Source organism: Sebastes fasciatus, chromosome 12 (assembly GCF_043250625.1).
Source record: "Sebastes fasciatus isolate fSebFas1 chromosome 12, fSebFas1.pri, whole genome shotgun sequence".
Taxonomy (NCBI): domain Eukaryota; kingdom Metazoa; phylum Chordata; class Actinopteri; order Perciformes; family Sebastidae; genus Sebastes; species Sebastes fasciatus.
Window position 1 is genome coordinate 7,425,654 of NC_133806.1, and position 15,844 is coordinate 7,441,497.

General features: G+C 43.3%; 1 protein-coding gene across 4 annotated transcripts in view; it reads right to left on the minus strand.

Moving 5' to 3' along the window:
- The window catches only part of crppa (CDP-L-ribitol pyrophosphorylase A), a 68,169-nt gene that overhangs the window by 19,954 nt on the left and 32,371 nt on the right, over positions 1-15,844 (minus strand). Inside the window, exon 10 of one of the 4 annotated variants that reach the window (XM_074652920.1) lies at positions 13,740-15,716. The exons of 2 other annotated variants lie outside the window; for them this stretch is intronic. In XM_074652920.1, the coding sequence (XP_074509021.1) occupies positions 15,687-15,716 (30 nt within the window). In that variant the 3' untranslated portion in view covers positions 13,740-15,686. Of the gene's footprint in view, positions 1-13,739; positions 15,783-15,844 lie in introns of those variants that run through there. One more of the 4 variants, XM_074652919.1, reaches the window with a different exon arrangement.

Consider the following 15,844-nt stretch of genomic DNA (forward strand, 5'->3'; position numbering starts at 1 on the left):
GCCTGCAGAGAGACATTTGCATATCTAACTGCTTTCAGGCTGAAATCTATATGACTTTAGTGTGAGAAGCAAGTGAACTGATTGATCGCTGCTCAGGAAAGAGTTCACTCCAGTAAGTCTTGACAGACAAGAGCTGGTACCTCTCCTGACCCGGGCTTTGCTGCCGTTGGCGGGGGTGGCGTCCCGATCAGCTCGTGTCTCCTCTTTCCACTGAGGACCATCCAGGAGGAATAAAGCAGCTCGCTAATGAGCAGCTCTCTGGCTCATTGTTATGGGCACGCAAACATCCATGAGAGGGAATACATGTGTTGGGACACATAAGACATCATGCACGAAAGACAGACTGAGTAGACGCACTTCATCGTGTGTTCATACTCGTATGTGGAATGTGATCCTGGAGGGATTTGCATGTGTCTCCAGATCATCATTGGAGCCCATGTCCTCCAGCGTTTCCACTGTCTCTGTCCCAGTGTCTCTTCCAGCGGAATATGGAGATGGAGAAACCAGTAAGCGAGCGCTTGAGGCTGATTCTCACTGTGGCAGCGCTGAGACAAACAGAGCTGGAGTTGGGTGTTTGGACAGACATGAGATAAAACCTGAAGCAAAGGCGTAACTGAGCCTTCAAACCGCAAGCAGATCAGTCTGATTGATAGAGCTATTTGAGCTAATAGGCACTCCTTACCTGTTTATAGTGTGGAATTAATCTTCATGTGCTCCAAAGACAGAAATGTCTTCATGTGCCAAAGTCTAAGTGCAGTCGCAGGAGGGTATTTTATTTTTATTCTATTCTAAAAGTGCCCGTTTTTACGAGATTCACTTCGCCGTTATTAGACATAAGGGGACCTCACTTTCCACTTCATAATGATTAACTGCCACAAATCCTCACTTTAAGGATCTCCCAGCCAAAAGTATCATCATTTATTCACATTAGTGGAAGGACTATCACCGGTAATGTATGCCTTGTTAAATGGGAAAGCGACACATTTAAATTTTTTGAAACACAACACTTTTTTGTTTCCACTGACAGCAGAGCCTCTGCTACATCGATTACTGACGCGTCCAATCCCTCGGTGGCCTAGATGACATTTATACAATTTCTCTTGACAGAGTTCAGATTCAAAAATAGAGACTGTTCGCAAACAATATATGAACTGGTATCAAGGGGAAAATACCACTGGATACGAGTCATAGTTGGAGAAAGGACTGTGGACTTTAGGGGTGTGCGTTTTCGTGCACCCAGAACTTAGATTACAGTCCAAGAGACAAGTCCTATCATGAAATTAAGTGACAGCATTGTTTTCATACATAAACAATACAATATATAATCATCTGACTGGGCAGTAACTTAAAGCAAAACGCTCTCAATCACTCCCATGTGTATGAATGCACAAACACATGCAACAGCCTTGTTATTCCAAACGGCGACCACAGAGTTTATGGAATGGAACTCCGATCATTAGCTTCTATTTTTGCTTACTGTTTAAAGGGAGGACTTTTGACAAGCCGTGAGGCGACAGGTCTTTGAAACGCAGAGCAAAAAAAAAAAAAAGGGGGAACGGAGAAGAACGGGGCAGGAAAGCATCAGCGGACCACACAATAAGCAAACTCTCTCTGCTCTTAAATGCCACAGATGCAATCAACCTTTCCATCTGAGAGGAGCGCGCAGCAGCTCTCCTGCCACACAAGAAGAGCCTGCTTTGAAGCTTAAAGGTTTCAGGCAATTAGGACCTTTAACGGTGACAATTTGTATGCCTCTGTCATTCTCCCGAGATCCCCAGCCCCGAGGACTGCCGCTGCTGCCGCCGCCGCTGAGGGCTTCCACTTCTGTTCCCTTCATGAAATGCCAAGAGCGCCGGGTCCTAATTGAAAAACGGCTTATGGGAAAGCTTGGCGCCGAGCCCGAGCCAAGAGAACTGGAAAGAGTTGTTAGAGTCACACCAGCTACCATAACCAAGGTGGCCAAGAACATTTAGAAAGTTTTTATGACCTCTTTTTACTGTCACTGTATTTGAGGGTGCTGCAGTCCTAATAGTTGCAGCATCCACTTGAGGGCAGTATCATTACTAGCAATAAGGCCAGACAGCATTCTCCACTCGGGGAGTCTTAAAACCCTCCGAACATGAACTTCACGAAGCATTACTCTGACTTCTGCCCTCTTAATAGATGAAGTAATTTCTCGGAAAAAACTCTCCCTAAATGACCTGCTTGTTGAATCCCAGTGATACAATACAGCTAAAAACACCCGGCGCTTTGGTCTGAGAGAGGATAGTGTTTCAGGGCTCCTGACAGCTCGTCCCTGAGTGGGTATTGTGGTCCTGCTGCCCTCACTGCCCTCCGTGTATCATCGAAGACAGGTAGTAGCTCGGGGCTAAACTGCGAGGAGAGACGAGGGCAACAGGTCCAATTACTGGCCAGGCCAAAAGTCTCATTAGAGCGCAAATTTAAGTCCGCCAAGGTGCTGCAGAGACTCATTTAACACAATGAAGAATAGTGGCAGAATGACTTTAGTAAACGTATAATACCACAATGGGAAAATACACAATTACAAGTGAAAGTCCTGCTTTCCCCTTAAGCAGCTTTAAAGGTCAGGATCGGTTATTCCACTCCGTCTGACAGTATCATATAGATTCTTTACAGCTTTTCATTGAAGGCATACGAGGGAAACATTCAAACCCAATACTCCATGTTTTTATGGCTGGAAATATTCTAGATGTCTCATGCATCATTTTATACACATTTTCCCCAAAATTCAGTCTGACATGTTTGGTATCTTTGGAAACGTTGGAAACATTCTCCACTAAAGTTTAAAATAAAGCTCTGTGGGTTTGAATAATATTTGGCCGCATAGCTCATGCATGAGTCTGTCATGACCGAGCCACCAGGAGGTCAATGTGATAAAAACAAGAGAAGTAAACAAGTGGGGCTGCACGATCATGGCCAAAATGATCATCACAATTATTTTTTTATCAATATTGAGGTCACGATTATTTATCTCGATTTTAGGGACTAAATATTTTTATTGTACTTTCACATTTAAATAAACAGAGCGCTGCTTTCTCTTCCATGTTGTGCTACATTCCTGCTAATGTACAAATTTTCATCAAAATAAGAAGGGATGCACCGATACTGGAACAGATATCGGGCCGATACTGACTCAAATAGCTGGATCGGGTATCAGTGACAATGGGGCCGATATATTCAATTCTATGTTTATATATTACATACATTATAAACTGGAATTTAAACTCCTAATTACATTTTGACCAATTTGTTGCTGCATTAACAAGGTTTACACTTGAACTGTTATTCTGTTAATTTTGAAGTTTTTTTTGCCATATTGTAGGTGCAATTTATTATTTTAATAATAAATAACAATTCACAAATCTACGTATTTATTTGTTACGTTTTGTTTTACAAAGTTAAGCTACACAGTGAGAAGTTAAGTCAAGCCTGATGATTCCTTACACATACAAGAATGATCCCAGTCACTTCTACACATTGAGGCATACAGCTTATTACACTGGTATCAGATCGGTACTCAGTATCGGCTGATACCCAAAGCCCAGGTATCGCTATCGGGACTGAAAAAGTCGGATCGGTGCATCCCTAATATTAAGACTGGTTCTTATTCACAGTGCATCTCCAAGAAGAAAATAAAATTCTTCAAAATATGACTTAAAGGAACTGTTTGTAACTTCTAACACTTACACTCTTATAAATCATTGCGGGTCGGTGTCCCATGCGCGTTCGCGTTTGGCTACGCTGTTCCAACACAAACCACACTGAAGCACCAAAACCGCAAAGTTATATCTAGTGAAGCCCGTCTTGCAAAACAGTGTCAACTCTTCCTGTTCCAGCCCCAAGACCGCGGCCAGAAGACACAGGAGAGACCGTAACCCTGACCCTGGAGTCGATGCTGTACTCTGCTCCTCTGCCTCCTTGCCTTCACTCACACACCGCGCTCGTTTTCACTCGCTCCACATCTCACGTGCATGCGCGCACACTACACACTGCAGAAGAGTTCCGTTATCGTCTCCGAACAAAACTCCGGTGTCTCCCCTGTTCCTCGTGACCGCTGTCGGGAGGCTGAAGCAGAAAACACAGTATCAACAGCGATTCATGGAGAGACCTTCGTCTGGTCAGCTAACATTACTGCCAAGCAGCTGAAATATAGAGTGATATTGTGGTTTTAGCTGACGTGTGTCGCCTCACTGTTTTGAGCGATGCTCGTTCATGACTATGTAGAGTGACTCATCTGAAAGGTGTAGAAGTACACTAATCAATTAGTAAAAGTAGCAAGATGACAGGGCAAAATACTTGGTATTTTCTGAGTTAGTTTAGCTTTAGCATTCTAGTTTTGGGGATTTTCATGCTTTCAGATTAGTTCAAGAAAGAAGAGAAGAAGAATAGAGAGAAGATACGAAATGAATGGAGAGAAGAGAAAGGAAAGAAAAAAGTACCTCATACATTAAGTTATGTAAGATTAAGTACAGAACTTAAGAGGACATAATTAAGTTCTGTGCTTTGTTACTTTCTTAGTACTTATTAAAATTACTGATGATGAAGTACGGTAGCTAAAAAGCTTAGTTTTGCTGCTCGGTGAAAACCTTTATTTCTCGTCTTGCAGATTTCCATGCTTTCGGATCAATTGAAAAAGAAAGGGGGGAAAAAAGAACAGTACAGTATTTCAGCAAATATATCTGTTTACTTTCCACCTATGATAATGAACCAGATACTGACTGGAGAACAGTAAAAGACAAAAGGACAGGACAAATCAAAGATGACCAATAACCCCGCTGGTACTCAAGATACATTAAAGTCCACAGAAAGCAGAGAAAACCTCCAATCACTTTGATCCAGTCAGTTTTAATATTTACTGCTGAACTTTGGATCTAAACAACCTTCGGAGTATACATCATGCTTACACCGAGAGTTCACCCATAAATATAAAAATGTGCTTGGATCCCAGCTGAAAGACGGAGAGCTGAAGTTGACAGAGATGACAGCGACATGAGCATTATTTCGTACTTCTGGGAATGGGTTTTATTGAATTTCTGCGAGGTATTTAGTGTCATTGGCTGAATGTCTGTACTTTAGATACCCGTGTCGTTCCCACTCTGCCTCACTTCATCTGAAAGGGATCATAATGTAGGAAAATGAATAAGTCTGTATCCCACCCTACTTTTGTGAGATCCCTCAGACTTTCCAGCCATAGAAAAAGCAAACTTTTGTATTGATAACTGCTTTTCAGACCCCATTGAGAGAACAATTGCTGCCACACAACTCTTTCACGGTACACTGGCAAAGCTCTTTCAACACGGGTTTCCAAAATATCCTGTCTAGGGGCGTTCATTGGGCAAACATAGCAGTTTGTTAGTCACGTCTAATGTACGACTGCTCTTTCTGCTCTTCAGAGAAGGCAAACCCTGCGAATAAAGGGACATCGAGGGGGTCTGTATTTCCACTGCATCCCCTCAGTGAGAACTTTTTCAAACAAGCTCTGGTGAGAGACAACTTTGTTTGAATTCAACTCGCCGAAAGACATACCTCAAAACAGTAAGCAGAACAATGGCTCTTTAGTTGAGGAGGTATGAAAGCATGAAGGCATGGGAGGGATTTATGAACTAGGACATACCTAATCCCACATGCGGTGAGAGAGAGCCCCAAAAGCACACAGACCCTCCACGGATGCCTCATTTACTTATCACACTGTATCACTTACACCAAAACCAAGGGAAGCCAAATACAGTCCATATCCCAGGCCATCTGAGGTCAGGTGCAGGTGCAGGAATATTTCACAAAACAAAGCATTTATTACGAGCTGGGTTTTCAGCAGCGTACATCCTGGCCGAGGCTTAGTGCCCTCACTTCCATCCTTAATACAAGCACGAGATTGTAATCGCGGCAGGCCGTGAGCCAAACATACAAACATAGGTGCAACACTGTGTTTTTGTACTGCTGTCAAAATATCGGTGTACCGCAGACTAAACATCTGGGGGATAAAGCCGGCCGTGTGGCTTGACAGATGTAGTGTGAGAACAAGAGGGGACCGCTACGGAAACTGTGAAGGAAAATCATTTTCACATGACACTTCATGACTGTGAGATTCATTTGAGGATATTAAATACAACACCAGATTTAACTTCTTGAAATCTGGTTATTTATACTTTTATAAACTTCCAGTTGGGGTTTCCATCAGAGCAGGAAATTTGATTTTAGCATTGAGCCCCGAATCCCAAAACTCACCAGTCGTTTTCACTCTTTTACCAGCCGGCTGACATTCAGACAACTTGGTTGGTCATTACCTTTCTTAAGTTATATGCTTTCAGTCGGATTCAGGCCTGTTTCATTTTTCCAAATTTCCAAAAGTTAGGCCAACAAACAAAAGCTTGATTTATGGTTGAGCGAAAAGAGACTTCAGCGTAGCTACAGCGGATACATGCACAGGTTCTGAGGATACTGTGAACTACACTGTAGCTGGTGTTCACCTCCACCTTCACCATGTGTAGCCCATCGTCGCTCTATATCACAAAGTAAAGTGAAACAGTTGGGGAATTCAATTAAAGCAGAACACGGCTCAATCACGTATGATACATCCTTCTAGTGTTGCGGGGGTCGTATCAATGGTTGGAATCCAGCGCTATAAATATAAATCAAAACCTACGCCATAGGTATCTACAGTAGTTCAACCCCTTGCATCAAGTATAAAATCCAGCTAAATAGCTCCATGTGGCCACTTTGTGTTTTGGTTTGTAACCTTTGAACCATGTCAATCAGATTTGGTAGATAACATATTTTTGGTGGTTTAAAACTACTAAGAGGAATTTTTTTATTTTATATTGATTTTGGTGGTCCCTGTGGACAAAAGCGGTAGGGTTTCCGAGAACCAGAGTCCCTTTAGAAAACCTCTCATTTTACTGCAGCAAGGTCTGACAGTCTCCCCCATGCAGTCCTAGTTCTGGATCTCTTTTGCCTCTCTTCCCTCCAACGGGCCCAGCAATACGGCCTGGGCCTCCGGCAGCGTGGTGTTGGTTTTGGCTCCCAGCAGCGAGGCGAAGCTCTGCTCCTGGCTGGAGGACCTCCGACTGCAGGTCGGAGGCGACAGCGAAGCTGGATCTGGGTCTGTCAGCGACGGGCTGGTCGCTGCCGGAGGCCCCGGTGGAGTCTGAGCCGAAGGAGTTTCTTGTGAACCTGCATGCCATAAATCGGTTCAGATGATCCAGTCTTCTCGCTGATGGTCTTGTTTACTTATGTAGGTCGTATAGAGGCATCAGTATTAAATTGAGACTGTTGCATAACCAGTTACGTTCCTCATAGTAACTTTAAGTAGTCTCGTAGCCATGAGCAGCCAATCAGCATGATCATCTATTACCATGTTATTACCATGTTGATGCAAATGTGGATTTAAAGTAATATCAAATTCTATTATTAAAATATTTTTTAGCCTTGGCAGAGGTACATGCCCTCTGACTGACTGGAGAAGCAGATACATTTACCAGCCGTCACTAAAGTTTTACCAGCATTTTGGGGCATCTGGCGGTGCTTTCCCTGGTCTGAATGCACTGTGTGCTACTCCACAGCTATTTTACACCACGCCCAATCAGACAAGCATGTGTACCGAGAGGTCTCTGCAAATAAAAGCACAAGCAGAGCAGGAAGGTGAGCGCCCCAAAAACAATCTTTGATGAGGCCTGTTAAATGAAAGCATAATCCCTGCAGAGCCGTGCTCACCCACGACATAACTGAAGAGCTGCAGGAAAACTCAAACCAGGACTACTGTGGGTGGTCAGAAACAGCTCAAAACCAAGTGGCAAAACAAACATGCATGTATATTTTGTCCTTACTCTGAGTGATTGAATGTTTACAAACTAATTGTGGAGAGCTGGCTCACATTAATTCTTCATAAGAACATAGCGTCTGTTTGTAACACAAATTTTTTGTTGGAATGTCATTTCCCAAGTTGTCTGTGAGAGCCGGAGTCAAGTCATATCAGCCCAAACAGCGCGCTCGCTGGTCTTTTTAATCTAAGAAATCAAAGCTGAGTAAACACCGCTTTGGTATGTGTAATTCCTTGAGCCAAACTCCAGCGGTCAAGTTTCACACATACCGACACACATCTGGAGCGCTCTCAGCGTAGAAGATCAAGCTTGATATCCTGCACATGTTGCGGCAGTGCGAGTCTCTCCCGAGGCTCTGACCCTAACACTCTACAAATACATCACTAAGGAGGGGAGCGATCCCCGGGCTTCTGTCTGTATGGAGATGTCGGGATTCCACCCAGGGAGCCAAGTGCTCTCATCCACATTTCCAGGGGGATGTTTGATAAAGTTTAAAGACATAATTGTCAGAGCAAAGACAAGTACTTAGGCAAACAGCAGGGGAAAGACTGTGTGAAGGGGCAGGGTGGATGTTGGACGCTAAGTGTAGTGGATCAACGGGAAGACTCGCCAAATCTGTCAGCCCTCCCAGAGATGTTGTTGGGGTAACCGAAAACAGCTTTACGCAACGCCACGTCATTTCGTATCTGTTGCTTTCCGCAATGTTTTGATTAACTTATCAAACACTCATTCTGTTAAGTGTTTTTTCCTCGTTTCTTCAAATGCCTCCTCAGCTGTCAGACTACACTAGCCAAAAAGGCTAATGCATGCAAGTTTAGTAATCACATCCGTCTCGTAATAGAGATAACTCCTCGTTTTTAGACACTGAAATGACGATAGCCTCTCAGAGCACATTAAAGGTTCCCAACGCTCTTTCATCACAGAAAATATAACACCGCTCACTTATTCATCCGAGGACAATTGTTGGATTTACGCAGAGAAAGGTCGGGAGTGTGCTGAGACAGCGGAGACGGCAGCCATCCCTGATCTCCCTTGACCCCGTTAGAGTGTCACAGCAAGAGCCTCAGTTGCTTGTGTAGGGTTTCACCTGTCTGCCCCGTTGGACTTGAGCAGGATAAGCTGCGTATGTCGCCTGACAGACGTAGGGTGAGAAGAAAAAAAGTGTAGACAAAGACCTCTGGAGAAATCATTTTCCCTTAGCGCTTCATTTAGAAAATTCTCCAGGAGTGTGTAATTCCTTTTAAGGGAATTAACTAAAGGACCAGATTTCAGTTGGAACTTTGCAGCGAAACCTGATTGTTTATGACTTTATAAACTTTGGCTCACTTTAACACTCTTTTTAGCCTCTACCTCTGGGGATGGAAATGTCAGTTGGTCCACCACATGTTGCAAACTCAACAGCCTCAACAACTATTCCATGGATTGCTAGGAAATGTTGCACATACATTCATGGTCCCCAAATGATGACTTCTACGGACTGTGGTGATCCACAGACTTCATCTAGCGCCACCAGTACGTAAACGTTTTCACTTATACAGTGAAATATCTCCAAATCTACTACAAGGATTGGCACAAAATTTGGTTCAGACACTCATGGTTAATAACGTTTTCTTTAGCGCCACCAAGGAGGTTGACATTTGTGACTTAAAGTAAAATGTATCACCAACTATTGTATGTATGACGTTTGGTACAAAGGTTCATTTCCCCTTCAGGATGATCCAAAGGAGGTCAACATTTGAATCTCTCCAATACTTTGGTTTATGACCAATTATCTGCAAAACTCATGATATTTCCATCAGTTTCAACTGTACTTGTTTTAGTGCTAATTAGCAAAATATTAGTATGCTAACATGCTAAACTAAGACGGTGAGCTTTGTCAACAATATACCTGCTTAACGTCAGAATGTTGACATTGTCCTTGTGAGCAATGTTAGAGTTAGCATTTAGCTCAAATACAGCTTCACTAAGGCTAATGTAGCTTTAGACTCTGAAGCCTTGGTTATACTCAGCGGGTAACTCTGGGGTCTGAAAAGTGAAGCCAATGTGGAAGTGCCTTAAACTTGCATTCCCTCTAACGGCCAGCAGGGGGCGACTCCTCTGGTTGCAAAAAGAAGTCTGATTGTATAGAAGTCTATGAGAAAATGAGCCTACTTCTCACTTGATTTATTACCTCAGTAAACATTGTAAACATGAGTTTATGGTCTCAATCCCTAGTTTCAAGTCTTCTTCAATACAGCATGATGTTCATTTAGTAAATTATGGTCCCATTTAGAGTCAAATAGACCATAAAGCAGGGGAAGCTTTAAGGCGTGGCTAGCTTGTGATTGACCGGTCGCTACCACGGCATTGTTCGGTCTGGGTGTTGTCTGTGTTTTCGTCTTACTGTACAGCTTTAACCCTTGTTTTTAGTTCATGAAAGTTAATTATTACCTTTTTGGTCTTATTCAGTGTTCAAGTTGTACTTAGCTCCACCGTTTTGTGTCACCTCTGGTTGCAAAAAAAAAAGATGGCGACAGCCAAAATGCCGAACTTGAGGCTTAAAAACGGCGGTCCACAAACCGTCACTGTGACTATGTCTACTTCTAATATACAGTCTATGGTTATACTCTCAAGCGGACGCGTACACAGACAGCTGCGGACACCATGGACTCGTAGTCGTCCTGTTTATACTACTCTCTGGAGTTTGCGCAGTAGATCGCTACGCTACCACTTGTAGCGTAGGGGTCACAACAAATTGGAGGTATGCAGACGTCCGCACAGAGCCTACACGTACACACTGATGACAAAATTTATATCACGCGGACCCTAGGCGAGGGTCTGCTTTTTGCACATCTTTCCCGTCCCTGATTCCTTTCATGCAATGTAGTGCCTCCTCATTAAGATCACTCGTTGATTCAGCAGAGAACAACTGTTGGATTTAGCCTGAGAAAAGTCGGGAGTGTGCTGAAACCACAGGGACGACAGTCTCCCCTGATCTCCCTTGACCCCGGCAAGGGTACAACTCCACGAGTGTCACAGCAAGAGCTTCACTGGGTCGTGTTTGGTTTCACCTGTCTGCCTTTCAGACCTAGATCTGAACAGGTAGAGGAGAATAGACCTATAGAGTCCTCTCCTTTTCTTCCTCCCTCCCCTCCCTCCTCTTTCTTTCTCTCCCTCTCTTTTCTTCCCAGCCGGCTAATCTCTTCTCAGGTTTAGGATTCCCGGTCTGGGCTCTTTGAGGAGGAGGAAATATGGGGTTGGGTAAACATCAGGGCTCTCACTGCAGGGATTACAACACCCATATATCACCGTGACAACTCCCTTTTCAGCGGATGACAAGTCGCCAGGACCCTGTGCAAGGAGGGATCCAATGACACTTCCTATCGCCACTGCAGACACTGATAGCGTATACCGTCACCGTTTTCACAACATCGTGTCAGTTTATGAGGATCCGGTGTCTGCATATTCTCAGCCAACATCTTTAGGTTTGATGTTTTCGCACATTATCGCACCTGATGTTTGGCTTGTGGGCATCTTCAGATAGGTAACAACACAAACGGAAAAAGGCTCTAGAGAAGTGCTTTGATCACACGTCCTTTCAGAGAGACCGCTGTTCATTGTCCGTGACTCCATTTCACTCTCTCCTCTCGACGAAGCGAAGTGGCACGCATGGCGACACGCTGCTGGATGCATTGTGCCTCAGCGGTTCAGTGTTACTCTGAATAATGTGAAACCACAGTCAGGCCTCGTTTGAGAGAATCCACTTTTTATCCAAGAAGACATCACTAAAGGTCAATGAGGTGGATCGTTTTCCCAACCTCTCTGGGACGAACACAATTCCATGTGCTCATGCATTTTAACTGTCAGAGGTTAAAATTCAATTAACCAAATGGCCGTACTTTTCCAACGAGGTGGGTGCGTCCAGTAATTCCTTGGAGTGATACATAACGAGAGGCAAGCGGCACTTGAATGTTCTCCACGGTTGTCCTTCTGACTGGTGTGCGGTTGACAACAACCAGTCATGTCAGAGAGAGTGAAATCATTTAGGGCGGAACAAAAGGGACTTTATGGCGGATTATCTTTAACAAGATTTTGTTTAAAAATTTGGAAAATATACAAAGTATTGATGTCATACCTTGTTATACTGACAGTATTAGTAATTAAAGCTACTATGAGGAACTTTCATTTGTGTTGATTTTGGCGGTCCCTGTGGACATAAGCGGTAATGTTTCCGAGCACCAGGTTCCCTTTAGAAAACCTCATTTTACTGTAGCAGGGTCTGACAGTCAGCCCTGCTCAGTCCCGGTTCTGGTTCTGGTTCTCCCGTGCCTCCCTTCCCTCCAGCGGGCCCAGCAATATGGCCTGGACCTCAAGCAGCATGGTGTCAGTGTTGGCTCCCAGCAGAGCAGCGCGGCAAGGCTCTGCTCCTGGCCGGAGGAGTTACTGCTGCCGGGCACAGAGCTCTCCACCTCCTGCCGGAGCACCGACTGCAGGTCGAAGGTGGCAGCGGAGCTGGTTCTGGGTCTGTCCACGGCGGGCTGGTCGCTGCCGGAGGCCCCGCTGGAGTCTGAGCTGAAGGAGTTTCTGGTGAACCAATTTGTTCGATTTCGCCGGAATCAGACATGGTGGCACCAATGACAAGCATTAAGAATAAGAATCTTCTTGCTGATGGTCTCGTTTACTTATGTAGGTCATATAGAGGCATCAGGTTTAAATTGAGACTGTTTTATAACCAGTTAAAAGAACTAAAAAAAAACAAATATACAAAGAGACACAGGAACAGCTATAGCTTTAGTACTAATTTTTTATTTGGAAATGTTTAATGGATTCAAAATATTTCCAGTGACACGCAGCTCTGATTATAATATTCAAGTATTGTATACTGGCAGCAGCATGTCTTGGTAAAACGTTGCAGTTAAATCCAGAAAACTCTGACTGTACAAACATTAGTCTTCGCTTTCACAAGACACAAAGCCTCACTGATGCCAGCTTAGAACTAAGCACATTTCTCATAATATTTACCCTGTTCAGTATTTCTACAATGACTGCCTGATATTTAACAACCAATTTATTATTTATACTTATTTCTCAGTATTTGAAGTATAAATGAAGTATTATAGGGCTGCAACTAACTATTTTGATAATAAACAAATTATTAGTCGAAAATAAAAAGTAAAAAGCTACTTTTTATTGTTTCCAGTGTTTTATTAAAAACAAACATATTCCTCATATTCTTGTACAATACTCTTTTACTACTACAAAAAAAGAATTAAATAAATGGACATTTGGGATGCAGCCATGCACTGAGAAGAAAAGGGAAAGGTAACTAATATATTTGATAAGATAATGCTCAAGTTTCTATTGTGAAGAAATAACATTAATGTGTCGGCTGATTTGTGTCTGTATGATGGTCAATGTAGCCGGGCGTTAACTTTATAATGCATTTTAAAGCTTTAAAATAGCTTTATCAGGGGTCCAGGTACACTGATCCACCACAAAACGGAGAGAAAACAGACTTAAGGTATTTCTTTTATGCTGTTTTTCAAATGCTCACTCCATAGACAAAGGAGATGGCGTCATTTCCTGTAAATCATCACGTGAGCTACACAAGGCGCGGCATTGGCTGGCTGCCTAGTGTTAGCACAGCGTGTGCCGTGCATCGTAACATACACCCAACTAATCTATGGTGAAATTCGTCGCCAACTATTTTTATAATAAATTTAATTGATTATTTGTTGCATCCCTAAAGTATTATGAAGTATTACTATTGCGAGAAGTGATTGTATTATGTCGGACACTCACTGTGATGACTTCACCCTTTAAACCTAATCTCAGAACGTGCGGAACGATGTCTTTTCTTCAATGCACCTTGCCTACAAATTTCACTCCCCTGCCCAGTTAGTGTCAGTTCAGCACACTTGCACACTAAATGTTTTCCATATAAGACCCACAATTTAATACCTTTATTCTTCATCTGTGATGTGAAAACATCAGATTTCCATATAGTCAGAGAAAGTAAAAGTGTGCATCCCGGTCTTAGTTCAGTTATGAAATCCTAGCGCGCCACAGAGCGTCTCTCCTAACAGGCTGCTGACAGCGCTGTCAGTCGAACAATCAATCAGACAGACGACAGACGAGGAAGTTGAACCAGCGTCTGGTTCAAAAGTAGTTGAGCCAACTTCACTGCCCTGCCTCACCCTGCTCCCTGTTTCCATCACCCTCCTCTACTTCCATCACAGTTAGTTTTGTGGTGAGGTCATTTTGAGACTCAGTTTGTAAACTTCACAGCCTGCCTTGCCGTTGGCCTGCATTGCTCTGCTTTGTACTGAATGGAGAGAGTCACAGATTACGTTTGGGCTTTTTCAGTTCGTTCTCAGAGGTGCTGAAGTTGGTACACACGCAAATTAAAGAAAATATTTACAGTCACAAACTTGCGTGTAGAAACCCTATAAAATATAGTTTATGCTCGAGGTAACATCTATATATCTAATATTTATTGATACAAAGTGAGCTGTCAAATGCCAAAGGAAGACCACATGTTGAAAACAGCAGCATAACTAAATGTTTTCAGTGTTCTTCCCTTCCAAAAATAGAGACTTTCCAAACAGGAAAACTTGACCTGTCCTTGCAAGGAACAGAAAATGTAATCCAGGCTGTTTAGTCAGCATTCATGTGACCAATCTGAAAATAACATCATCCCTCTGGATGTTGAAAATGTTTAATTTCATGGTTTTCATAGGGCTGTTTTAATTAAAGCAACAAGCACTGAGGACAAAAAACTAAATGGAAGAAAAACAGCATTTTTAAGCAACCCGCACAGATTTAATGCTTCTTTCAACAATCAGGCTGATTGCCTGAACATGTTCACTTTATGTGCATTATCGCCCGCTGTCAAATCTTTTTTTATTAAAGCCAAAGAAATAAAACAAACTTGGAATTTGTGAGCAATATTCATATACAGTATAGTGTACGGCTGACAGAGGAGGTGTTGGCAGGCATCTCCACAAGTATGAATAAGGCCATCTGGGAAGAATTATCCTCATTATAACAAAAAAAAGCTAACAGTGATTTATACGAGGCTGTATTCTGCTGTTCCACTATCTCATAACGATAAGCATTTTATCATGATGAAACACGCATTATCTCCGTCCACTCCCTTCTCCTTTTTCTCTGTCGAAGCTGGATGACCAATTAACAGCATTAGTTCCATAATTCAGAGGAAAACCATGATGTCCAACATCCGATAGCTGAATCAAACTCATATGCGGGCCAGCAGCGTATCACATGCCTCGCTATCAAGAACACCAAGCATCTCGTTTTAATTAGGTGACACCATGATGCCAAGGCCTGAAGCGTGATGCCGAATCGCTGACCACAGAAGGCCGGGCCTCCTCCTTCAGCTCATTGTTGAATTCAACCGACCTGCTCAGACATCTTCTTGCCTGAGGCACACAGGCTCTTACAATTGATTTGTGAAGTGATGCAGCCGCCAAGAAACCTCATTTATCAAACTGCCGCAGTCAGTCATGAACATAAATCATGACGGATGTCATATTTAAGGCCAACAACTCCATGAATATTCACCGTTTGTCTTCTTTTTGCCCTGCACATCTGGCCCAAATGTTGTGATTTGACTTGACGGTTTTGGTAGCATGAATCCTGTCATTTCTCGCTCCGCGGGATGAATAATTCCACCTTATATAATCCTATAATTACTGAGCAGTCAGTTATGGATTTCAGGTCAACCGCATCCACCCCGATGACTCCAGAGCACACTTGGCGGGCCTCGAAGCGGATTCCCATGACACACAGCTGAAGTGCGGAGGTTAGACCTACTGTACGCGTGTGGTGGGTTGAGCTGCTTTAGACCTACAGCGCCTCCGCATCCTTTTCATCCCTCTGGCATTCAGTTGAAACAATACCACACAACACGTACGGCGGAAGGTGAAAAGTTGATATCCTGCCCTGTTAATCACAATAGCGGGCACACATTTATTCACATTAAGAAAAGACACACCCGTCCAAGC